At 39.5% G+C, this 27,523-nt stretch overlaps 1 protein-coding gene across 1 annotated transcript in view; it reads right to left on the reverse strand.

Annotated features, from left to right (window-relative positions):
• The window catches only part of CFAP54 (cilia and flagella associated protein 54), a 360,163-nt gene that overhangs the window by 243,598 nt on the left and 89,042 nt on the right, over window positions 1–27,523 (reverse strand). The window contains exons 20-25 of the mRNA XM_062202023.1: window positions 27,046–27,222; window positions 21,723–21,815; window positions 21,292–21,477; window positions 8,480–8,616; window positions 6,111–6,258; window positions 3,309–3,464 (exon numbers count right to left, since the gene is read on the reverse strand). Of these exons, the coding sequence (XP_062058007.1) occupies window positions 3,309–3,464; window positions 6,111–6,258; window positions 8,480–8,616; window positions 21,292–21,477; window positions 21,723–21,815; window positions 27,046–27,222 (897 nt within the window). The remainder of the gene's footprint in view (window positions 1–3,308; window positions 3,465–6,110; window positions 6,259–8,479; window positions 8,617–21,291; window positions 21,478–21,722; window positions 21,816–27,045; window positions 27,223–27,523) is intronic.

A 27,523-nucleotide genomic window follows, 5' to 3' on the forward strand; every position in this document is an offset into this window, starting at 1 on the left:
GTGCTGTGGCATAGTAGGCTAAGCCTTAGCCTATGGCATCTGCATGCCATATGTGTGCTGGTTGGTATACAAGCCACTCCGCTTCCAATCCAGCTCTCTGCTATGGCCTGGGAAAGCAGTAGAATATGGCCCAAGTGTTTGGGCTCCTGCACCCATGTGGGAGACCTAGATGAAGCTCGAGGCTCCTGGCTTTGGATGGTCCCAGCTCCAGCTGTTGTGGCCATTTGGGGAGTGAACCAGCAGATGGAAGACCTTTCTCTCTGTCTCTCCCTCCCTCTCTCTGTCTAGAATTCTACCTTTTGAATAAATAAATAAAATCTTAAAAAATAAAATACAATAAAATGACAGGCAGGCACTGGACAAAGCAGTTAAGACACCACTTGGAACACTTGTATCCTATATTGAAGCATGTGGTTTGAGTTTGCTTTCCTCTGCTTCTGATCCAGCTTCCTGCTAATGTGCACCCCGACAGGGTTCACCCCGACAGTAGTTCAAATACTTGGGTGCCTGCCACCCACTTGGTAGACTCAGATTGAGTTCCAGGATCCTGGCTTCAGCCTGGCCCAGCCACAGTTGTTGCAGGCAGTTGGGTAGTGAACCAGAGGGTAGAAAACCTCTCTTTCTGTCTGTCTGTCTATCTGTCTCTCTCTCCACCTTCCAAATAAATGAAAAGTTCATTGATTAAACCAAATATTTATATCACATGAAATAAACAAATATTGGTGATTACTTTCTACTTTCCTTGCTTCCGACCATATGACCCTAAATTTGATCAAGAGTTAGACAATTTAGTTTTCAGTACTGTTGCATGGTTCTGAGCAATATTACTGTCAGAAAAAATGCAGTTCAAACTGTAGCAATCTATTCACCATTCATATTATCCCAAAGGAAAAATTAAAATTTGCATGTTAGTTCTTTTGAGGCATGTTAATTGCTTCAAGCTACCATTCTAACATTACCACTATTACAGTACTCAGATAAATATTTTTTAAAACTTTTTAAAGATCAACTTCCACTATCCCAAATCATGTTAACAGCCTAGTTATTTTCTTAAAGCTCATATTATCATATACATATATGTATATAAATACACAAGTCTATACAGAAGGAATATCACTATTTTATAAAATGGGATTTATACACACTTTTCTGAACTTTGCTTTTCCCCTTCAACTGTCTTGTGAAAATTCCCTCCAAGTCTACAGGCATAGTTCTGAATCATTACTTCTTCTTCTTCTTTTTTTTTTTTTTTTTTTTTTTGACAGATAGAGTTGGACAGTGAGAGAGAGAGACAAAGGTCTTCCTTCCGTCGGTTCACCCCCTAAATGGCCGCTACGGCCGGCGCACCGCACTGATCCAAAGCCAGGAGCCAGGTGCTTTCTCCTGGTCTCTAAGCGGGTGCAGGGCCCAAGCACTAGGCCATCCTCCACTGCACTCCCGGGCCACAGCAGAGAGCTGGACTGGAAGAGGAGCAACCGGAACTAGAACCCGGTGCCCATATGGGATGCCGGCACTGCAGGCGGAGGATTAACCAAGTGAGCCACGGCGCCGGGGCCCTGATTCATTACTTCTAATGGCTGCATAATATTATTTTGTATGGCTCAATCATAATTCATTCATCCATTTCTAGTACATCTTAATTCACACTTTTACACTTGTTTTATTTTCTGGCAGTACTATTTCATCTCTTTATCTCCAGCTTATTTGCAACCATCAAGAAAACCAGGGTAAACTCTGAGGCAAACAGCTTTAAGATGACAACCAGTGAGAGTGAGGCACTGTCCTCCAGGACCCCATATGCTCTTTAAATCAGTAAGCATTATATAGCATTGTGTCCCCAGCAGGTGGAACACAAAGATCCAAAAACCAAGGAGCAGAAAAAGAAATAGCATTTTGCTAACTGGTGATTTTGTTCTTTTGGATAAATTACTAATAAAAGATTGCTATGCCAGATAAATGTATTTTAATTTTATTAAAATCTTATTCTGTGGGATAAATTATTAGGAGAGTGATTATTGTCAGATATATTTGTTTTTAATACTATTTAAAATTAGATTTACTTTAATTAAAATTAAGATTGCTTTAACAAAATCCAAAAGCTTTTAAGAATTCACATTTCTCCCATCAATGTAGGACAATGCCTTTGTCTTATATTTTCACCAGCAATGGGAGTTATAGATATTATCTTGTCACTTTTATGACTTTTCAAAGTCTGTGCATTTTTTTTTTATGTCTCTCAGTCACTTAGATTTGGTCTTCTATGAGGGGCTTATCAATCTGCAAGACTTTTGTGTTTTATATATAGAGAGAGTTATATATTGTACATAAGATATATATGTTATATATAATGTTATATATATATTACACACACACACACACACACTCTTTGTTGGCTTTGGAGAAATCCAAACCCATAAGCTCTCTATTATCTTTGTTATGGTCCCTTTTGTCCCATAGAGGTTTCTTGTTTTGAACGAGTTCTGCTTCTTGGCATTACTTTTCCTGAAATATTTTGTTTTATTTTATGTTTAAGTCCTAAATATTTACATGTAAGTCCTTAATACAACTGAACTTTTTGGATATGCACGAATAGGGATCAAACTACTTTTTTTCAGACAAATATCTAGGTGTTTCACCATTTATTTCCCAGTAAATGGAAATACCACCTCAGCCAGTGAGTTTGGAAAAGGACCTCAAGACTCAGACGAAATCACAGCCCTGATCAACACTCAGATTTCTGTCTGATAAGATCCTAAACCCAAGACCCATAGAAACCATGAGACAGTGAATAGGTATTTTTTTGAAGTCACTAAATTTAAAGCAATTTGTTAGGAAGCATATTAGATAACTAATATAATCCCTCAGCCAGGTCTTACCTACCATTTTTTCATGAATTGTAATTCCTCCAGTACCAAGACATCAAATATTTTTTCTTGGGTCGTTGATATTTTTACCCTTTTGACAGCTTTAACAAAATACTTTGAATATATACTATAGTTTCTAACATTCTATGAACATAAAATTGAATTAACCTTAAAAACCCAGAAAAGTATATTGTCAGTATTTAAGAATGGACAGCAACAGGGCTGAATATGGTCAAAGAGGCATATTTTATATTCTTACTTATGTTTGCCTAGACACATAATTTTTAAAATATTTTTCAGTTAATTCTTGAAATTTCATAATGCTTATTCTTGACCTACTTATACTTTACAAGAGATACATTGCTTTTCTTTTCCAAAAGGAATCTTTGAGTTGTCTTTGCTTAAAAAAAAAAATCTTCATGGAACCATGGGGATTATCCTTACCTGTACAACAGGCACCAACACAATATTGTGATAGATTATAGGAGCAAGGAGGCCATAACATTGAGTCACAGATTGAAGGGTGTAACTGGAATCATTTAGGAAGGTGCTAATTTCCAAGGCCACTAATATTCTCTCACATTCAATCACTCTAGCCATCTGTAAAGACATGAATTGTTACTCAAATTGGACCCCCGCTGCTAATTTACTCATTTTTAAGGACAAAAAAGAGTAGGAAATATATCCTTGTGGCTTCAGAACAACATGAATGTTAGTCTGAAGAAAATCTAAATTCAGAAACAACTCTAACTAAACTTCAGACTTTTTAAAAAAATAATACAAGTATACTAATAACAGAAAAAGGAACTAATCTTTTTTATTGGTAAGGTAAAATCTTGGCTACATTTTAATTTTAGAAAAATCTATTTACAAAACCATAAATTTTAACAAATAATTGAAAGGACATTTTTGTAATATTAGATCCCCATTTCTCTTTTTGATTTGTGAGAAAATAGTAAATTTTTAGTAAACCAAAGTAATCTATTATATTTATGCTACTTTTACCTTTTACTACTTAAACAAAAATGACAGTAAAAGATAAAGTAGATTTTAGAGACTGAATGTCACTTTAAAAGAATAGGAATTCTTTTTCATTCCTCCTTTCCTTTTCATAGGAAAAGACTTCATTATTTTTCTCTACATACATATAAGATTATATACAAAGAAAAGGGAGTGAATGGCAAACAGAAGTTTCTATACAGTACTACAACAGTACTATAGGGATGGGTACATGACCTAGCAGTTAAGAAAATGACTAGGGGGGCCGGTGCCGTGGCTCACTTGGTTAATCCTCCGCCTGTGGCACTGGCACCCCATATGGGCACCGGGTTCTAGTCCCAGTCACTCCTCTTCCAGTCCAGCTCTCTGCTGTGGCCCGGGAAGGCAGTGGAGGATGGCCCAGGTGCTTGGACCCCTGCACCCACATAGAAGACCAGGAGGAAGCACCTGGCTACTGGCTTTGGATCAGCATAGCTCCAGCCATGGCGGCCATCTGCGGGGTGAACCAACAGAAGGAACACCTTTCTCTCTGTCTCTCTGTCTCTCTCTCTCTCACTGTCTAACTCTATCTGTCAAAAAAAAAAAAAAAAAAAAGATGACTGGGACAAAATATCCCATGTTGGGCGTGCTTATGTTCCAGTCTGGCTCCTGACTCCTGGCTTCCACCTGCCCCAGCCTCAGACAATTGTGGTCATATAGGGAGTGAACCAGCAGAGGGAAGGTCTCTGTGGCTCAGATAATCAGATATTCGGTCCATCTCAGATTATCTCTCAAATAAATTAATTAATTAATTTTTTTTAATGAATAGTAGTCTAGAATTCTGGAATTCCTTAAAGTACTTGAAAATTATTTTTATTTTCAGGCTGGAAAAGAAGAAACTGGATGCAACATGATAGAAAAGGTTGACAGTTGTGTGTGCTTATGTTTTATATGACGGTGGATTTGTCTTGTGCCAAGGGTCATTTGTTTCTCTCTTCTATTTTTCCCCAAATTGGCATGATCTCATATAACAATTTACTGGTTAATTAACTAGTTAATTACTTAACAGATGGCTAGAAAAATGCAACTATAAAATAAAAGGACGGGTAAAGCCTCCATATCTAGGGTGCATAAAAAAGCAAAGAGAATAAAGGAAAGCAAATTTCAAACTGAAATAAAATAATAATTTAGGATCATTACTAACATAAGTATATGGGGAAGGGAAAAGGCATTCTGGTGCAGTGAGCTAAGATGTAGCCTACAACGCAGGCATCCCGTATCAGAACAACGATTTGAGTCCTGGTTGCTCCACTTGAGATCCAGCTCCCTGCTAATGAGCCTGAGAAAGTGGCAGATAATAATTCAAGTGCTTTGGCCTATGCCATGCACATGAGAGACATGTACTGAGGTCAAGGCTTCTGGCTCCAGCATGAAACAGCCCCAGCTATTGTGGCCTTTTGGAGAGTGAACCAGCAAATAGGAGATCTCAATGTCACTCTACCTTTCAAATACATAAATAAATCTTTTTTAAAAATAAGATTATTATAGAATTGCAGAAATACATAGAAAAGACCCTGAGAAACCATCAATAGTAGATAGGTTAAGTTACTGCCTCCAGGGGCCGGTGCCGTGGCTCAGTTGGTTAATCCTCCACCTGCGGCACTGGCATCCCATATGAGTGCCCGGTTCTAGTCCCGGTTTCTCCTCTTCCAGTCCAGCTCTCTGCTATGGCCCAGGAGTGCAGTGGAGGATGGCCCAAGTGCTTGGGCCCTGCACCAGCATGGAAGACCAGGAAGAAGCACCTGGCTCCTGGCTTTGGATCTGCGTAGCTCCGGCCATGGCAGCCATTTGGGGGATGAACCAACGGAAGAAAGACCTTTCTCTCTGTCTCTCTCTCACTGTCTAACTCTATCTGTCAAATAAATTTAGGAATGCAATATTGTAATTAAAAATAATGTAAAAGATTAATGTATACAGTGTGAAAATATTTCCATATATTATAAAGTGTATTAAAAAAGCAAGCTGTAAAGCAAGTTGACCGTGGCCTCATTTTAGACAATCATAATAATAATAGCATATTTGTCTATGTATTTTTTAATTAGAACAGTCATATGAAAATGAATTTGTAGTACTCTTAGAGGTAAATCATATAATGGCCTCTCAGTCCATGAATAGACAGGATAAGCAATCCCAAAAGAACATGACCTTGAAACATCTAGAAGCAAATATAGTAAAACTGACATGTTTTAGTCACTTTAATTCACTTACTTGCTGAGAAGGGAAAATCTCATTGCCTTTAATATTATCACAGAAAATATTTTCTTCTTTAATTTTAATGTCACTTGTCACAAAAATATTTCTCAGAAAAAGGTACAAGAGAATTGAAGAATTTTCCGCCAAAACATCTGAATGCAACCTGAAGAAAGAAGTAAATGATGTCACAGATAGAAATATAAAATGATTTAGCATGTAAACTTGTCTTTTAGATTGATTATGCTCAGTAACTGTGCAATGATCCAAGATGTAAAAAAAAAATAAATGTGTGGAACAGCTATGCTTGTACAGCTGTTTAAGGACTATCCTTAACAAAGTTCATAACTAAGAAAATTAAACTACTGAAATATTATGTCACGTATATATGAAAATAACTCATGGCAAAGTTCTAATATATAAAGACCTTTTGTTTCAATATAATGAAATAACTGTAGATGTTCAAAAGGTTGGGAAATAGCCCTAATATTTCAATTAATGAAATTTCTGAAAATGAGGGTCATTTGTAGCAAATTCAGACAAGGAAGGGGAGAGAAAATGAGGGAGAGAGAAAAAGAGAGGGAAAGACTAACTGACTTGATAATTCCTGGATTATTTCTAATTATCTTTTTTATTTATTTATTTATTTATTTATTTCACAGATAGAGTTAGACAGTGAGAGAGACAGAGAGAAAGGTCTTCCTTCCATTGGTTCACCCCCCAAATGGCTGCTACGGCCGGCGCTGCGCCGATCCAAAGCCAGGAGCCAGGTGCTTCCTCCTGGTCTCCCATATGGGTGCAGGTGCCCAAGGACTTGGGCCATCCTCCACTGCACTCCTGGGCCACAGCAGAGAGCTGGACTAGAAGAGGAGCAATCAGGACTAGAACCGGGCGCTCATATGGGATGCCGGCACTGCAAGTGGAGGATTAACCAACTAAGCCACGGCACCAGCCCCTAATTATCTTTTCTAAACTGCAACCAACAGAGCCAGACATTGGCAAAGCTATGAAACCTTCAATCTTCTTTCATTTTTTCCAGTACTGCCTTTCCTGCCCTTAATCTTAGTTGGTGACAAACAAACTCCCTCCTAAGCTTCAGGTCCATCTTCTCAGAGAAGCAAACCTGGAAAACCAAGCTCAAAATGTCTCCAATCAAATTATATTCCTCAAAATTTTGTTCACTCTCCTTGTAAATGCAAAGGACTTCTCAATCAGTTAACATTAGAAATCTCAGTCATCTTTCACTTCTTTTTTTAAGATTTTACTTATTTGAAAAGCAGAGAGAGAGAGAGAGAGAGAGAGAGAGAGAGAGAGAGATCTCTTCCGGAAATCTGCTGGTTCACTCCTCAAATGACCTTCATGGCTGGAGCTGGTCCAAAGCTCCCACATGGGTGGCAGAAGCCCAAGTACTTGGGCCATCCTCCACTGCTTTCCCAAGTTCATCAGCAGGGAGCTAGATTGGAAGCAGGGCAGTGGGGCTCAAACTGGCACTCCGATATGGGATGCCAGTATTGTACATGGCAACTTAGCTCACTGTGCCACAATGCCTGCTTACCCCTTCTCTCTTATCCTCACAGTTATATAAAATCTAACTCATCTCCTTCCAAAGTACATTTCAAATCCTTCTCCCATAGCACCTAGCATCCTTGTACATGGAAAATATCATCTATACTTGTTTAATCGAATGGAATTATACTTTTAATGTGTAATTAAGCGAATGTAATATAAATAAGCCTTATCAATGCCTTGCTTCCACCAACATTTGCATTTTTAAGCACACTGTCTTTGAGGAATGAAGAGTTTTGCTTCTTATTAAAGGAATTCGAGCATTAACAAACAAGTGAGGGAGATTCTTGTTTCCGAACTTGTTAAGACAGTCTGAGTGCTCATTTCTGGGGATGTTCTGAAACTCTGTCCCTTCAAAGGAAAATGACTGTTGAGGCAAAAATGTTGAGGCTTAAAATGGCTTTTCCAGTCTGTTTGCAGTTGCTGATGACCTAACTCTGCAAGCCTCTTCCAGAAAAGGAAAACCCTTCCTATTCTAACGGTCTACCCATCAGGCCCTAACTTTAACCTCAAGCTGAGCTTCCTCTACCACAAAAGTCCTCTGTGCACATTTGTGTTTTCTGGCACAACTAATATTACTTTTAATTATAATTTAGCACTTTCAGTCCAAAACCTTCATCCATATGCATCACCACTTTTTTTATACTCTAGCATAGAGGCTTCTAACAAGAACCCAAGATCTTGGAATATATACTCTTATTACAGTTCTCACTAGAAACAATCTTACATAGACTACCTTAACATGAAAAGTAAAAACATTCTAGGCTTCACATCCAACCTCAATATTTTGAGCAAGCAAATTAACATTTTAAGATAATTACCTTCTCTGGTTAACAGTCATTATACTGCTTAAGCAAACAAGGGACTGTTCATCCTGAGGCGGGGAAGCAACAAAGAAATCCCAAACTGGTGAGAAAACTCTCTTAGCCAGGTCGTAGTTACCAACCTGATAGGCAACCTGCAACCAAAAGCACATTAACTTATTTTTACTTGTGATATGTTATATCTTCAACAAATGTTTCAATAAAGTCCTATCACACGCTGATTTCCTATAGAGTTATTTATATTTGCTGTTCTGTTCAACATACCATAGTAAGGGAATGACGGCCACTGGCAAGGGAGACAGACACATTTTGAAATCTCTTTTATTTCTAAATTGCATGGAAATTTGAAACTCTGCAAGGATGTTTCAAATCCTCATAAGCAAAACAAAGATCACATCTGAGCCAAATTAATTTCATTTTCATCTAACTCGCAGTGCACTCCATTTATTATAGATACTGTTATAATGAACAATCTGTTCCAAGAGAAACAATCAGATTTCCCAAACCCAATATATGAAATACACTTTATTCTTTTCTGGTTCTGACTGACACTTTCAGAGCTTTTATGCAACAAAGGGTTCACAGCTGAAAAGAGTAAAGAACAAAACACACACTTTCCAAGAAGCCATGATTTGTTTTAACAAATTTACCATTAGGAAAGATCAGTTATTTCATTGGTGAGGGCTAGAAGTTCCAAAGGGAAAAAAAATCTTTGACATCTACTTTTTATTTGGTTGAATATATACTTCTTCCAAGATGGTTCTAAAAATCATTCTATTTAAGTATATGTAGAACAATTCAAAATCTCACCAAATGAGCTGTGTGCTGTTTTGAATCCTTTATGGAAGCAGGTAGGGGATAAAGTATAAATTAATTCACCAAACCAAATATTAAATGACTATTTTCCACTGAAAGGAATAAATAACTTACAGAGCCAGAACTTTTCAAATCTGCCAAATGGGTACCCATAATCAACTGACTAGTGAGCTTTATGAAGTGTCTACATGGTGCCAAGCACTGGAGGGGTAGATTCTTTTTTTTTTTTTTTTTCCACAGCCAGACCCAATTTTTTCAAAGAAAATAAATTCACAGAGGTCAACCAACCGCCATCATGTTCACAGACCACGCATTTGTCAAAGGCCCAGGCCCCAGCAGGCTGAGGGCCTTTTTATATCTTAGGTGGGCTGGGGTCGGGGTGGGGAGCAGTAGGCAGAGATGAGCCTCTCCATCCTGGTTCCTCAAGTTTGCCCAGTTTTCCAAACATGAGGAAGAATACAGGGGCTGTGGTGGAGAACAATTCAGGGTGTGAGACTGAACTGGTCTTTTGAAAGAAGGCAAGGGTAACAAGAACCTAAAATGGCTGAGGTTTATGTCCTTGTTCTATCAGTCCTGACTCTGAGTATAGATAAGGAGATGGGGTGCTGGTTTCTTTTTTAAAAAAATTTTTAAGAAATACAAATTTCATAAGTACAACTTTAGGAATATAGTTATTCTTCCCACCCACACTCCCACCCGTCCTCCTCCTCCCTCTCCCCTTCCCAGTCCCATTCTCCATTAAGATTCATTTTCAATTAACTTTGTACATAGAAGACAAACTCTATACTAGGTAAAGATTTCAATTATTTGCACAAACATGCACACACAAAAAAAACAATCTGAGAACTAGCTTTACAGTTAACTCTCATAACTCATTGAGGACAGAGGTCTTGCACGGGGAGTTAGTGCACAGTGACTCCTGTTGTTAATTTAACAGTTAACACTCTTGTGTATGACATCAGTGACCACCTGAGGCTCTTGACTTGAGCTGCCTAGGCTATGGAAGCCCTTTGAGTCCACAAACTCTGTCATTATTTGGACAAGGCGATAAGTGAAAGTTCTCTCCCTCCTTTAGAGAAAAGTACATCCTTCTTTCATGGCCACTTCTTTCCACTGGAGTCCCACTCAGAGAGATCCTTCATGAAGAACATTTTTTGCCACAGTGTCCTAGCTTTCCATGCCTGAAATGTTCTTAAGGGCTTTTTCAGCCAGACCAGGAAGACTTAAGAGCTGATTCTGAGGTCAGAATGTTACTTAAAGCGACCGTCATTCTATGGGTCTGCGTGTGGACTGCTTCCCATGTTGGAACACTCTCTCTTTTTTAATTCTATCTGATATGGGGTACTGATGAGGGGCGGGTTATCTATACTCTGGATTGGATTGATTGAAGAGCAGTGTTGTGTTGTTCCTGCATGATGGCTTGGGATATAGCATTCATTCCTGCAAGAACCTTTGGAATAAGTTAATTATACATGGTAGAAATAGGAGCAATATGATTATGAGGATAAAAGGAGATATTAGAGACATTGCCCATGATGGAAAAAATGGCCAAAATGAGGAGGACAGAGGGAAAAGTAGGAAAAAAAAAAGAATCCTGTCCAGTTAGCAGAGAGACAGATATATGCCTGGTTGCCATAAGGAAAGAATGCTCCTGTTTTGTTTCCAAAACTAAGGAAAGAGTTGTTAGAGAACCTAAGAAAGGTGCTGTTCAAACCAGGAGGGTGTTGTTTTTCCACTGACAAGCAAACAGAAACTGATAGGAGGTGCTTGATAACAATCAGATGGATGTTAAGGCCTGGCCAGGTAGATATGAGGTCCAGACCTATCTATCTCTTTACATGTAGTACTAGATGAGACATAAGGAAGGTGTGAACCTCCTCAGGAAAGACACCCTGTTGTCTTCTATTACCTAACTGGCTTGGGAGGAGGGCTGGCCTGAATATGATGTCAGTATCAAATAGGTGGCATCTCTAGAAGCAAATCTGCAGCCCTGCATGGATTGTTAGTGACCCTGGCTGTCCCCCTGGTGATGGTGGTGACTTTGGAAGCTGGGCAGAGTGGAGGGCTTTTTCAGCTTGGGGCTGACAGGGTCTGCAGTTCTGACTCAGTAGTCCTTCAACCCCTAGAGCAGCTCCATTTCCATTGGCCTGGCTCTGGGCAGTGCTGACAGAGCTGACAGCTGCTTGCCCAATGCCCCAGCTCCTTGTATCAAAAGCAGATGCCATTTGGGGGTGCACTGGACTCGTTGGGTCTCCTTGGTGGCAGATCATCCTGTAAAGCAGCCATTAATTGGCCTGCCACCTACCCCTACACTGCTCCTGCTGCCTCACTCCCCCTTCTCCTGGTCTCTGTTAAAGTAGATTACAGAGGAAGCCTGGAGGAATGCCAGCCAAAGGGCCGCTCAATTCTGTCCCTAATCGTGGGGGCCTGAGCTAGAAATCTGTGGTCACGGGCATGACAATATTCTTCATGTGAGATAAGATGATGCCCATGCGGAAAGCTGTGCCCTTCTATGTAAGATCAAACATTATGACCACCTTATCCAAACTGTCTTATATAAGGTCTAAAGATCAAACTGTACATCCTGATGGAGAGTTCTTCACAACAGAATGAGTTTTCCATCTTGAAGAGAATAGAGAAATAAGGCTTCCCAGATTGCTCATTATCAAGAGAAAACTTAGTAAACAATTTAACTATCAAGTAACCTACAAAAACATTTACCAAAAGGTCCAATGCCTTCTGTAAGCTTTAAGAATGCATGTAGTTAGAAATATTTGTTGAATATCTAAAACAAGTGTAAGCCAATTAAAACAGAGCTGTTAATACATTTTCCCATGTAAACATACAACATGTATGAACATATAATACATTACAGGAGAAAACAACAAAACAATTTCAGTTATAAGCAAAGAGATTTTGGCTGCCGCTAGAAATGGCAGGGGAAGAGAGAAGGCTAGGCATGCAGCATTCTTAGTGAAATAGGTAGGCATACAGGTTAAAATTGATTAGGTTTGTGAGCTGGAAGACCACGCTTTTGCCACACCCCGGTATGACCTCATGCCCTATCTGATACCTTTGTCACGCCCCTGTGTGACCTCATGCCCCTACCTGGCTGCACCTGGGTGCCCACCAGCCAATCAGATTAATTAACCACTCCCCTTTGGAACTGGGTTAAAAGCCTGGGACCATCTCTTCTTCCCTGGCCTCTTGCCAGGAGGGGGCTTGCTGTAGCCCTGTGCCTCCAGGGCCTGTGGCCTTAGGCTTCCGGGCCTAGATGCTCCTCCAAGTGGCTGGCTCCTGGTGCTCGGTATGAACCCAGATTTACCTCTCTCTCTTAAATAAAGCTCTCACTCTCCTATGTATCTTTCACACTAAATAAAAGCCTAAAATGCACCATGCTGTCTCATTTATTAATGCTGGTATTTAGAAGTCTTCTCTAAATACTAGGCAAGAACCCTCTTGGGCTTATTAATAGGAGAGTAGGCCCTCCTATTCACAGGGCAAGGGGGGAGGTGGGGATGTTGAAGTCAGGCTTCATTGCATTTGAACAGCAGGCAGAGTCCTTTCTGGAGCTGCTTGTTGGGGGAGGCGCAGAGCACTGTGTGGACCCTGATAAGGTGGGCAGGAAGATGTGAGAGGGGCTTCAGGGTGAACTTTACAGTGCATTGTCTTAGTAGTTTGCAATGTCCCAGGAGCTGACCTTCCAGAGCAATAAACATTCTGATAGCCTATACACTATCTTTCCACCCCAGGAAGAGAGTGGTGGGACAGAGAAGGGGGAGGGGTCAGGAAGAGGAGAGAGGCAGTTTGAGAGCCAGACAGGGGGCCATGTTCCTGAGGCAGCAGCACCCCTGAGGGAAGAGCAAGTGTGGAAGAAGGGAAAGTTGAGGGTTCAAGAGGAGGCCCCAATCCTTTCTCCTGCCCGAGGGCTTGGAATGAGGACATTTGACCTTAGGGGAGGACAAAGCCTGGGATGTAGAAGACGTCTGACCATCTGCCATTTCTCTCTGTAAAGTTATTGAAATATTAGAGAACTTTGAGACCAAAATATGCCAAATTAGTGCAGAGGTGGATGAATCGCTTCTGCTTTGTCTCCCCATCAGGCCCAGCTTGTGCAAGTCTTTTAAGAGGAGGCCAGAGGGGAGTTGAAATTTGGAACCCATGAGTTAAGCAAAATACAATCTGGAGGAAGAGGATCCTTTCACAGGGCATCCCTAGGAATGAATCACCCCAACCAAGAACTTAAGTTCTGAATCCTTTAAGAGGAGAGAGTGAGAAACCGACTTAACACCCCAGGCCCTGTATAGGGGGATGAAACAGCCATGAGCATCACCCCAGCATGCATGAGGCGACAGAGACCTCTCTTACCAATCCGACAGGTTGAGAATTAGGTCCAATGTGGGCAGGTAGTGATGAGCTCTAGCAAAGGCTCTGGCTGTGAATTCACTGGGAAATGACAAGTGCAAGCAGGAGTGAGAAAGTGTTCTGGAGAGGCATTTCTCCAGGGCCATCAGGTCAGAAGGGAAAAAGGAAATTGTAGGAAAGCGAAGGTAAGGGGTGGGAAGAGACAGTAAGAGGTGGAAGGAGCTCAGAAAGAGAAGATAATTCAGAGGAAGGGTGGGGGATCACAGCTCTTACCCGGAGTCCTCTGCTCCCTTCCTCATACGGGGGAACCAAATGCAAGGAAAACGGTCACAGAACAGAGGAGACAGAACATGAATTTGCAGCCAGACGGAATTTATTCAAATAAAATCAATTCCCAGAGGTCAACCAACTGCCATCATGCTAACAGACCAAACACTGGCAGAGGCCGGGCTAGATTCTTCAAAGCTTAGAAATGGTCTCATATTCCATGAAACGAATCCAGTTCAAGGCACAACACACATGAGATGACAGAAGAACTACAGAGAATAACGTAATTACCGTGGAGGGTTAAGAAAAGGAGAAATAAAGACTCCAAGGAGGAGTCAGGGCTTGCGTTGAACCCTAAGGCAGGGATAAGATTCAGATGAGCAATATTTAGAGAGAATCTGAAAAAGGTTCAATAGTAGAAATTTCCACGGTGCTTTCAGGAGGCACTGGAAAGGTGGGTCAGAATTTGAAGAAAAGTGAGCATTGTGACTGGATAGATTAAAGGGGGCATGATTTCTGTCACGGGACTTGAAAACCCGGTATTTTAAAATGCCAAATACTAGACTAAGCACTTTGTGTGCATTATTATATTGACTCCTCATTATAGCTCTATATTCGGTGGATGAAGAAAACCGAGGCACTGCAAAGTTACATGACTTCTTTAGAGCCTGCTGTTTGGCGGTGGAGTCAGCTCAAACCAGTCAATGGCTCATTTGCCTGTTACATTTGTCAAGTGAAGGAGTTGGATTAAGTGGTCACCAAACACTGTGTAAGTCTAAGACTTACCATGGAAAACAGCAGTAGAGGACATGACACAGCATTGGTAACACTGTAATTGATGTTCTTCCTTTTAAAACATACCCGTTTGGGGCTGGCACTGTGGCGCAGCAGGTTAAAGCCCTAGCCTGAAATGCCAGCATCCCATATGGGCGCCAGTTCTAGCCCCGGCTGCTCCTCTTCTGATCCAGCTCTCTGCTATGGCCTGGGAGAGCAGTGGAAGATGGCCCAGGTTCTTAGGCCCCTGCATCCACATGGGAGACCTGGAAGAAACTCCTGGCTCCTGGCTTTGGATGGGTGAAGCTCCAGCCATTGCGGCCATCTGGGGAGTGAACCAGCAGATGGAAGACCTCTCTCTGTGTCTCTACCTCTCTCTGTAACTCTGTCTTTCAAATAAATAAAATAAATCTTAAAAAAATATATCCTTTTATGGAACTAGAGCTCATTATGTTAAGTGATAAAAGCCAAGCACAGAAAAACAAGCACTAAATTATCTCACCCATATGTAGAGTCAAAGAAAGAGTGGCCTCATAGAACTTAAAAGTATAATGGTTGCCACAGGCTGGGCGGGAAAGAGGAGTGGAAGAGATGAGAGAAGACTGATTAACAGGTACTAAATTATAGCTAGATAGGAGTAACATGTTCTAGGGTTCAATTGCACAATGGAGTGACTCCAGATAACATTAAAGTGCTGTATATTTCCCTACTTGGAAAAAAACTAGAGGATGGGATTTTAGATGATTTCAGCATAAAGAAATGTTAAATGAATGGAAGGATATCTTTATCCTGATGGGATATTATAAAATGTATACATATATCAAAACATTCACACGGTACCCCATAAATATGTACAAATTTTTATGTCTTAAAATGTTTAAGAAAAATTTATAATATATCTTTTAAAAATACATCATTTGCTCCATTCGTGAACACTGGAAACAAGAAAAGATGTTATAAGAAAACTGAAGTTTACAAAATCATGATGCTTGGCGGGTTTTTAACAGAGGAGTGTCATGATATAAACATTATCACAGATGGTTAACCTGGTAGTGATATGAAGAACAGATCGCAGAGGAGGTGAAACTAAAACAAGAGAAAAGCACTAAAATATTGAGGAAATATTTAAGTATAATAGAAACCTCCTCTTCTATATAAAACTTGCACCTGCCTTCTAAAATGTCATACTTCTGAGGTTTTTAAAAATTAATGAATGAATTTGTCTATTTAAGAGAGATAGCTCCCATTCCCTTGTTCATTCCCAAATGCCCACACTGGTAGGTAGGTACTGGCCCACAGCAAAGCAAGGAGTTGGGAACCCAATCCAGGTCTCCCACATGGGTACAAGGAATCCAGTTACTTGAGCCATCACCTCTGTTTCAGCCAAAAGGGCCTCCTTGTTTACCAGCCACACAGGGTGCACTTCTGAAACTTTAGGGCTTCTGCTCTCCCTGTTGCTTTTGCAGAATGTTCTCCCTCCAACAGCCACTTCCCCACTTTTTTCAAGTCTCTACTCAGCTCTCATCTTCCTAGATCACTCTAATATTGCCATTTACCTTTCATCCCCCACTTGGAATTTCTCTTTCCATTCTCTACTTGCTGTTTTAGTAGCACTTATCACCTTCTTACACCCTAGATCATCTACTTACCTACTGTGCTGCATGCCTGCCTATGCCCTACCATGGCATTTTGATCACTATGTTAAAAACAGCAGTTCTCAAATTCCATGCCCTCTACCATCAGCATCACCTAGAAACTTGCTAGAAATGCAAAATTGGGGATCCACGTTGTGACACAGTGGGTTAAACCATGATCTGCAATGCCAATATCCCGTGTGAGCACTCGTTTAAATCCTTGCTGCTCCACTTCTGATCCAGCTCCCTGCCAGTACCTGAGAAAGTAGCAGAAAATGGTCCAAGTACTTGGACCCCTGCCACCCACGTGGGAGACCTGGATGGAGTTCCAGGCTCCTGACCCCAGTCTGGCCCAGCCCCAGCTGTTATGGCCATTTGGGGAGTGAATCAGCAGATGGAAGGTCGATATCCCTCTCCCCAACACACATCTGTAACTCTGCCTTTCAAAAATAAATCTTTCTAAAAAAGAAAGGAATGCAAAGTTTCCAGGCCCCATCCTAGATCTAATGAATCATAAACTCTGGAGGTAGGATCTAGCAATCTACAGCACTGTCATTTTGAAGCGCACTCTATAGTTTTGGAATCACTAAGCTGGGGCAATGCCTGGCACACAAAGCACACAAAGTATTCAACTCATGTTGAATACAATTTAAAACTGTCCTTTCCTGAGAATTTTTCCTCCACCCAACAGAGGACACCCAACAGTGGTACATGACTGGCCTAGAGTGAGTGCCTGACTCAAATTGGAATTTCTAAAATTGCCCTGCAAACATGATGAACTCTTAGCCAAAGTCTGGTTCTGATGTCAACATGGATGGTATTCTATGCACCTAGAGGACTTGAGAGGCTGGGAATAAGGGCTTGAGGTAGGACTGGAACAAGCCCATAACAGAAAGGAAGTTTAAATTTCTTGCCTGCACCAAAGGAGAAAGCTGAGTTCATTCATAGACCTCCCTGTCAGTCTAACTGATGGAAAGCAAAAGAAAACAGAGTAATGAAGCTTAAAAAGTCAGTGATCAAATATCAAAAATGAGGTCAGTCTCTATCACACAGGGGATGGAGGGGTGTTCGGATTCTCTTTTCCAGGAATTTGAAATCAAGGTCAGGAGCCAGTTATTTGGTCTCTCTTTGTAGTTGAAATTAAGGAATATGCAAAAATTCAAAGAGTTTCCATTTTCCTCCAAATATGGAGAAGTAAAGAAATCCAATCTTCAGAGAGAGTAAAAGAAAGCAGACTATAGAGGGAACCAAAGTGCAAGACCTAGAACTGTGTGGACTCACAGGGCCTTCCCAAAGCCTAGCTGCGCTACCCACCAAGCCAACAAGCTTCCCTTCCTTGTAATCAAAGTCTTAATCAAAACCATAAATCAAAACTATTCACAAGTTATTGTTGTGGTAATGAAGTTGATTTAAAAGAAGACATTTCAAAGGAAAAAGAGATGATGGCTATCACAGAACTGGGCACAAAGTAGACACTGAATAAACCGTTCATCAATAAATAGATGGGTAGACAGAGTAGTAATATTCAGTTGGTGGATGACAGGGAAAAGGAGAGTTGAACTTTCTTAAAAGAGAGGATGACTTTCTTTAACCCATAATTCTATTTGTTAAAAATGTGAAGTTATACACTAAAGACAAAACTTTATTAATCAAAGAGTTTTAATGACTTAATAAATAAAGTAGGAAAAATGTATGAACTTCATTTCCCTTTCTCCTGCCAGCATTGTTACAAGGTTTCATGTTCTAGGATGGGTGTCTGGCACAACAGTTAAGACACCCCCTGGGCACCTACATCCCAAATCAGAGTTCTGGGTTCAAGCCTTGAATTTTCCCTGGATTCCAGCTTCCTGCTAATATGCATCCTGGGAGGCAGTGAGCAATAGCTCAAGTAGTTAGATCCCTGTCATCCCCGTGGAAGACCTGGATTGAGTTCCAGACTCCTGGCTGCAGCCTGGCCCAGCCCCAGCTGCTGTGGGCATTTGGAGAGTGAACCAGCAGACAGAAGATCTCTTTTCTCTCTCTTTCTCTCTCTCTCTCTGCTTTCAAACAAATAATTTTTTTCAAAAGCATTCATGTTTCAACATGAAACTATTGCTAATGCTGATCTTGAAGACCTGCTGACCAACACTAATCCATAATAAAAAGAAAATTGATAGAAGGGAGAGCAGTAAAGATGAAGATGAAGAGGAGGAAGCTAGGCTCTAAAAGAACTGGCACATTTCCTTATCTCAACCAGCCATCACGTCTACCCACTGTCTGATTTGGTAGTTCAATAATCCAGTATAACATGGCACTTGGTCTTATATCCATTTGGCAAATAGAGAAATTGAGGCCAAACAACTTGCCTAAAATCATAATTTCTAATGTTGGGATCAGAATCCTGTTCATAGATTTCTAGTATCCTATATTACATTTTCTATTCATTTCCAACTTAAAGGGGAAGAATAAAGAGATATGAAGCCAAAAAAGAATGGGAAATATCCACAAGAGAAACCCACATGTAAGTTAAAAAGGTTTCTCAAAGAAGTTTCTTGACAGAATAAATTGACAGCTTTCTACAGTAAGAAAAAACCTAGTAAAGATTCACCTGACTTTATTAACATACTCGAGGAAATGAACAACCTAAAATTCCCAAAGCTGAGTCAATCACTTAATGAAGTATCTCCATACTTTACTATAAAATATTTATGATAATATGTTTTAAGGAACACAACTTCTGGAAACTCAAACTAACCACTCTCATGAAAATCACACTGCAGTTCCAATGAGAGAAGCATATTAACTTGCTAGAATATAAAAGCTTAAACTTAAGTTTTAAATTAAGGAGGTTTAATAAGTGAGAAAGTTTTTGCTTTAGAGCACTTAACATTATGAGCGAGTGCTCATAAACTGTCATAAGTGAACCACAAAACTGCAAATATAGCACCAATAAAGAAACACAGGTCATTACTTCATGATACTTCTCATTATCCCAGCAGATAGCTTAGACTCAGTTTTATTAACTTTCAATGAAAGTTCTGCCAAAAGGAACCCAAGAGTCAAAGCACTCCCTGGGGGGAAATTGGGCCTTGATGAAATATTCAGTTCCTCACAATAACTCCATCATGGCAAATTGGGGGACTATATTAGATTCCAAAGAAATCAAAATATCAGAAAACCATGAGCAATATGGCATGCTAAACCAATGCTAGACAAATCCTAGCAATTCTTTCAATTTAATAGTCTGTGAAAAATATGACAATACAAAATGCTACTGAAATCTAGCTTATAATACTAATCAATTAGTAAGGGAAAAAATATCAGAAATATGATAAAATTTATAATAGCCATCAGCTCTACAGCCAACAAGAGGCTTAAAATTAGATGTTTTGAGAGCTAGGTCAATGAGTCACTCACTCCTTCTAGTGTCCTCTTCACTCGTAACATAGTTCAAGTCAGACAACCACTATTTCAGCAAAAACGTAATTCATGAGTACATCCACAATTAAAAACACTAATACTATTTATTCAGTGCATAGTGTGTGATAAGTGCTGTTCTGGTTAAACATAGGCTATTTATAATTCCATTTAACACTCTAAATATTCCTGGGAAGTAGTTACTATTATTATTCCCACTTCACAGGTGAGAATTACTTTCCTAGAATCACATGGCCATGGTGAGGAGATGGGATTTGAAATCAGTTCTGCCTCTACTGATCCAGAAATTTTAATTCTATGAATTTATCCTTAAAAAAGTAGTCATAGATGCAAGTAAATATTTATGTACAACAATGTTCATCATAGCTTTAATTATAATAGCAAAGGACAAGAAAGTAAATGCCCAGCAATAGAGAATTATTAAACATACTATTATATAGCCAAGAGATTCAATGCCATGGGTTCATTTAAAATTATATTTTGGAAGAATACTTAATGTGATGGGAAAATATATATTAAGTGAAAATTGGGTTAAAATAATATATACATGAGGCCGGCACTGTGGTGCAGTAGGTTAATCCTCCGCCTGCGGCGCTGGCATCCCATATGGGCACTGGTTTTAGTGCCGGCTGCTCCACTTCTAATCCAGCTCTCTGCTATGGCCTGGGAAAGCAGTAGAAGATGGCCCAAGTCCTTGGGCTCCTGCACCCATGTGGGAGACCAGGAAGAAGCGCCTGCCTCGTGGCTTTGGATTGGCACAGCTTAAGCTATTGTAGCCATTTGGGGGGGTGAACCAACGGAAGGATGACCTTTCTCTCTGTCTCTTCCTCTCACTGTCTGTAACTCTACCTCTCAAATTAATAAATACAATCTTTAAAATATATATATATATATATATACTATGATTAAATTATATATCATGCATAAATCCACATATATATATGTGTACGTGTGTATTTATAGGTATGTATAGATATAAAGCACTTGTGTATATAGATAGGCAGATAGACATACAGAACTGAAAAGATACCTCTGGATCAAGGTGTTTCAACCTTAGCACTTTTGACAATTGTTCTGAACAATTCTTTGTTAGGGGGCTGTCTGGTGCACCGTAGGGTGCTCTCAGCCTCCCTAGCTTCTACCCTCTAGATGCCAGTAGCACTCTGCTAGGCTGTGACAACAAAAAAATGTCTCCAGACATTGACAAAATGCTCCAGGGTAAGAACTGCTAGTCTAGATAACAGGGTAACAGATAACATTTATTTTCTTCCATGTGCACTTCAGTAATTTCCACAAATTCTAAAATTAATACATGTTACATTTGTAATGGGGGGAATATTACTGTAAAAAATAAACTCACTAATAATAGAAGGAATGATTCATATTTCATGAGACTGAGCTGCAATAAAGGAAGGAAAACATGTGTTACAGGAGCTTAGAATATCAGCTGTGATCTTTTTTCTATCAGAAATTACTTGGCAACTGCTTAACAGGAAAAAATACACAATGGAAAAAATCCACATAAATCTCTTCTACCTGTGTCAGGAACATTCGAGCAGTAACAGCAGAGAGAGGTGGATAAACCAAAATTGGTTTCGTTGTCTCCCCAATAGCATCACCAACAAGCTTCCCATTAGAAGAATAAGCAGCAACTGCAAATATGTATTTTTCATTTGTTTCCAAACCTTTCACTTCAAAAATGCTTCTACCATCAGCTGGTATCTAGTAGCAAAGAACATATTTCAAGATATACATGGGAAATTCAAATAATGTGACTTTTACAATATAATTAAGTAAACGGTATATGTAAAAACTAAAAACCTTTTTCTTTAACTATTGGATTTCATTTACAACTAAAACTGAAATTAGAGAAGATTCACTGAAATAATGATTCATAAGAAAAGAAAGTCTCTTAATTTTCATTAATGAGGCTTTGGCAAGATTTTCTGACATTTAATTCAACATACCGCTTCTCCGGAGTTTGGGAGATGGTTATTGTTTAGCCTCACTTTTCCATAGCTTCCTTCTGCTTTGCAACCCAAAATGCAGTACCAGGAGACCTGCCAGGGAGAGACATAAGCCTATCACCTGAAGTCTGTTTAAAGACATTCAATTTCTTTCATCTCAGTGCAGCAAAAGGAAACCTTTTCTAAAGAAAAATGTAACTGTCCATTTTAAACGAAAATCTAAGTTTAAAAATATACTTAGTATCAGAAAAGTAAAGACAAATAAAGGGCTAATTTACCTCAGACTATCAGAATGAAAATATGATTCATTATGAATTATTGCAACAACCATTACTTGAGCAGTTCCTATGTGTGAAGTGTTGTTAGCAACCTGACATACACTTTCCAATATTCACATCATGTCTAAGAGATGTGACTGCTATTGTTATGGGAAATGGAGATGCAGAAATGCTAAATAGCTTTGTCCAAAGCAGTAGTTGACTCGAAACTCCAATCCAGGAGTTGGCAATCTTTATTTAAAAAATCAACACTGAAATGATTTTCATATTTTATATGACCAAAGAAGTAAGATGCTAATTGTAGAATTTAAAATAAAATGCCAAGATACATGTGAAAAAGCCTGGAGGAAGATACCTCTAAACAAGAAGAGTTGCAGGACTGGGTAGTAAAATGTTAAGATGATAGGTAATATTTTTCTCCAGTTTATACATTTTCTGAAACATGATAATACTTTGATAAATTTCAAATACAGGCATAACCCAAACACAAAATGCAAATGTAACTAGACTTAGATTTGATTATGTAGTGAGGCAATGGTCCTTCTGCCAAGATGCCAAAATAATGGAGAAATGTTATTGGAATGGAGCATTCTCACTGTAGGGAAAAGGAGGGGACAAGTTAATATCTTAAGGAGTAGGCCGGCACTGCGGCTCACTAGGCTAATCCTCCGCCTTGTGGCGCCGGCACACCGGGTTCTAGTCCCGGTCAGGGCACCGATCCTGTCCCGGTTGCCCCTCTTCCAGGCCAGCTCTCTGCTGTGGCCAGGGAGTGCAGTGGAGGATGGTCCAAGTCCTTGGGCCCTGCACCCCATGGGAGACCAGGAGAAGCACCTGGCTCCTGCCATCGGATCAGCGCGGTGCACCGGCCGCAGCGCGCCTACCGCGGCGGCCATTGGAGGGTGAACCAACGGCAAAAGGAAGACCTTTCTCTCTCTCTCTCACTGTCCACTCTGCCTGTCAAAAAAAATTTAAAAAAATATCTTAAGGAGTAGTGTTATGAATGAGCCACACTGTAGGGTCCTGGGGATCATCACTATGGTATTCCCTTTTTCCCAGAGGTAACCCCTAAACTACAAGGGAATCTGCAAAGAAGAGAAAAGTGGTTGTCTTTAAGAAGCAATTGCCTCTTAACAGCTTCTGCCTGCTGTTATTTCCTCTAGGTCATCAGAAAAATCCTAATGTTTGGAGCCAGCACTGTGCCATAGCGGGCAGAGCCACTGCCTGCAGTGCTGGTATCCCATGTGAGCACTGGTTCAAGCCCTGGCTTTTCCACTTCCAATATAGCTCTCTGCTATGGCCTAGGAAAGCAGGGGCAGATGGCCCAAGCGCTTGGGCCCCTGTACCCATGTGGGAGACCTTTCTTTCTCTCTCTCTCTCTCACTCTCTCTCTCTTTCTGCCTCCGCCTCTCTGTAACTCCACCCGTCAAATAAATAAATAAATCTTTAAAGAAAAAAAATCCTAATGTATGTGAGAGGCTCTCTACTCTGTGCCAGAATCAGTTTTTCTGGTGCAAGTGTCTGAACCTTTGTATTTCCAAAGAAAATGTCCCAGAAGATTGTGATATGCACACTTGATTAAAGAGCACTAGTCAAAGGACAGAGAGAACACTGAAAGATCCCAGAAGCTAGAGGCCAGAGGGGAAAATCAGATGACTCTCACAAAAAGAAAAAAAAAAAAAACTTAAAAATTAACTTCCCTTGATATCCCATGCAAAAGAAATATCATTTTTCATAGTGGGCAGAAGGGAAGGAAAGATGGTGTTATATGATTTAGATCATTAGCACTGTAAATTCTACTATAGAAACCAGAATTTAGATTATAAAATTGTGCCTAACAGCATTTCTACAAGCAGCCTCTTTATTTTTATTTTGTTCCACAGATGGAAACATATTAATTTGTATAACTCTGAAGCAATGTTTAATTAGAATCTATGTAGGAGTTGAGGCATCAGGAATAGATCATCATTAACTTAAGAAGTAACAATTTATAGATAATGTTCATAATATCAGGATTTTAAACTATAAAAACAGATTTTCATGAAATGAATGCCTTAAGAAGAGATTTTGGTAAAACAAAAGATGGCTGAAGCCTCAAACCAGTAAACTTCTTTAAGCTTATAGCACCATCTAGTGCTGATGACTAGGTAACAGCAGGCAATAATTTCCTGGAACAACTTCATGTAATGAGTTAATTGACAAGTCCTAAAACTACAAGTCAAATATGAGGCTTTCGTGTCTTCTTCTTTCCAAGCCTAACTGAATAAAATAAATTAGTCACTAAATTGAAACACATTACTAAAATCATTTTTGTTTGAACGTCAAAATATTTGAATGAAAACAAAAACTCTTAGTAATATCATCCATTCTTAATTCTGTATTAATTTTCCCAGAATCAACAAAGCCCTATAATTTAACAGATTCAATCAATGTTCAACTTTGAAACTGCTTGCAACAGCAGTAGTCATTTTACTATAGCATAGTTAGGTATAAGATAAATGTTTACTTCTATTCCCCCCCACACACTATACAGCATTGTAAAAATGGTATTATTGGGGGCCGGTGCTGTGGCACAGTGGGTTAAATCCCCAGCCTACAGTGCCAGTATCCCATATGGCCACTGGTTCAAGTCCCAGCTACTCCTCTTCTGATCCAGCTCTCTGCTATGGCCTGGGAAAGCAGTAGAAGATGGCCCAAGTCCTTGGGCCCCTGCATCCGCATGGGAGACCCAGAAGAAGCTCCTGGCTTCAGATCAGCTCAGCTCTGACCATTGCAGTCATTTGGGAATTGAAACAATGGAATGGAAGATGTCTCTCTCTCTCTCTCTCTCTCTCTCTGGCTCCACTGCTCTCTGTAACTCTTTCAAATAAATAAAATAATTTTTTAAAAAGTGGTATTACTTCTCATTGATATCCAACTGTCATCAATCTAAAACTCTTTGATGAATGAAACTATGTTTTGTTCATGTATATCTAGATTTCAATTATCTCACACAGAGCTTGAAAGATTATAGATTATCAGCTGGATGGGATTTATTTTTTTTAATCGTCAAATAATGTAATCAGTCTATAACTTCATGAATGGCTTTTTTTTAATCATCAATTGTCTTTAAATAAACCTTACTACATACGTTTACTATGAAGGGTAGAAAAATCCAAGAATAGTTTTTTTTTTCCATAAAGTACATTTTCCATGAATTTTTGAAACTGTCTCATAAAAGTTAGTAGATGTTAATCCATCTTTCCCACCTCTTCCTCCCCCATATTCTCCCTAGACTCTGAGGGCCACCATGCTACTCTCAACTTCTATGAAATCAACATTTTTAGATTCCACATGTAAGTGATATTATGTGATACTTGTCTTTCTGTGGCTTGCTTATTTCACTTAAAATTAGGACCTCCAGTTCCATCTGTACTGTTGCAAATGACAAGATTTCATCTTTTTTTAATGACTGAATGTTTCATTGTGTATATGCATCACATTTTATTTATCTGTTCATTTGTTGATAGATGCTTAAGTTGTTTTCATTTCTTGGCTACTATAAATAATACTGCAATGCACATGGGAGTGCAGATAGATGTCTCTTCAACAGACCAATTTCCTTTAGATAAATACCCAGTCAGGGGGTCACTGGATCATATGACAGTTCTGCTTTTCATTTTTTGAAGACCCTCCACCCTGGTTTCCACCATGGCTATATTGATTTACATTCCCACCACGTATGGAAGAACAACCATTTCTCCATCTCCTCACTGGCACTTGTTATCTTTTGTCATTCATAGCATATCTAATTGGAGTGAAGTGATATTTCATTGTGGTTTTGATTTGCATTTTTCTAATGATTAGTGATGTCGAGCACTTTTTTATGTACCTGTTGGCCACTTGTATGTCTTCCTTTGAAAAAGTCTGTTAGATCTACTGCCCATTTTTAATTGGATTATTTGTAAAACTTTATTTTTTTATACAACATCAAAGAGCATGTTGTTGATAATCCAGAAAAGCAAAATGTAATATTTGAAATATAAAAACTGTTCTCTCTCTCTCTCTCTCTCTCTCTCTCTGCCTCTCTTCTCTCTGTGTAACTCTGACTTTCAAATAAAATAAATCTTTAAAAAAAAAAAAAAAAGCGGGTCGGTGCTGTGGTGCAGCAGGTTAACCACCTGGCCTGAAGCACCGGCTTCCCATATGGGCACTAGTTCGGACCCGGCTGCTCCACTTTCGATCCAGCTCTCTGCTTTGCCCTGGGAAAGCAGCAGAGGATGGCCCAAGTCCTTGGGCCCCTGCACCCACATGGGAGACCTGGAAGAAGCTCCTGGCTCCTGGCTTTGGACTGGCACAGCTCTGGCTGTTGCAGCCAATTGGGGAGTGAACCATCAGATGGAAGACCTCTCTCTCTCTCTCTCTGCCTCTCCTCTCTGTGTAACTCTGACTTTCAAATAAATAAATAAATCTTTAAAGAAAAAGAAAAGAAGAAAAAAACTAACTGTAAAGTTTCAGTCACATTTAGGACCGCTTCTAAGGCATTAGTTATGGGAGAAAAACTCATCCGTTAATAAATGCATAGAGTGATGATTTATAATATGGTTGGAACCACTATTTGTTTTCATTAAATAAATCCCTATTACTTGGAAGACGTTTAGACAGAACCTCCAAATTTTCACTCTGCTGCCCCACATCCACTGCTAGCTCTGAGCATAAATTTTCCCCTTTTCAAATGTCTGACTTCACTTCAATGTGACCTCCCTCTCAAGGCTCTAGGAGATTGGCAAATGACTATGTCATAGTGACACAAACACAAATGCTTCTCCATGTTTTCTCCTCACCATAAATCTGGATATAGAATAGCTATCCAAAGCATGCCATCAATAAAATAAAGGGGAAATATCATGATAACTAAGCACAGATGAGATATTAGAATATGATTCTAGGGTTCTGTACTTATCAATAAGATTATTTGGCTCCTGAAAGCAATCAAAGTGTAAATCATTATAGCCCCCAAAGGACTTCTGTCACTTTGCATGAGATAAAAACCATAGCAGACATCATACCTTAACATCAGAAATAAATGGAGCAGGTTTGAGTGTCACAGAACAATGAGTTCGGGATAGCAGGATAGGTGGAGGAGGAACTCTGCTTTTCTTTCTTTTTGAACTTTTCAAATAGTCTTGATATGAATATAGGGCATTTTGTTCTGCTTCAATCTTCTCAATTAAAGAATAGGCTTCCTATAGTGAAGTGTGAAAGTAGAAAAACACATTTCAAGAGCTTGAACTTCATTTATATTTGCAGAATTCTGTGAAGTCAGACAACATTGTCTTTCTACGCATAGTTATTTAAGCCTCAGAGGTACATACATACTCATATACACTTCAATCATTGAGTGATTCTGCAGAATTTTTAAATGGCTACTAATAAAGAGTAAGCATGACCACTGATGGTGTCATATTTACATGTCTGATATGTTTACATAATTACTATCACACACTAATATGAGACTATGTTTTAAATCAAATCCTTTGACTATCT

This window comes from Lepus europaeus, chromosome 10 (genome assembly GCF_033115175.1).
Source record: "Lepus europaeus isolate LE1 chromosome 10, mLepTim1.pri, whole genome shotgun sequence".
NCBI classification, from domain to species: domain Eukaryota; kingdom Metazoa; phylum Chordata; class Mammalia; order Lagomorpha; family Leporidae; genus Lepus; species Lepus europaeus.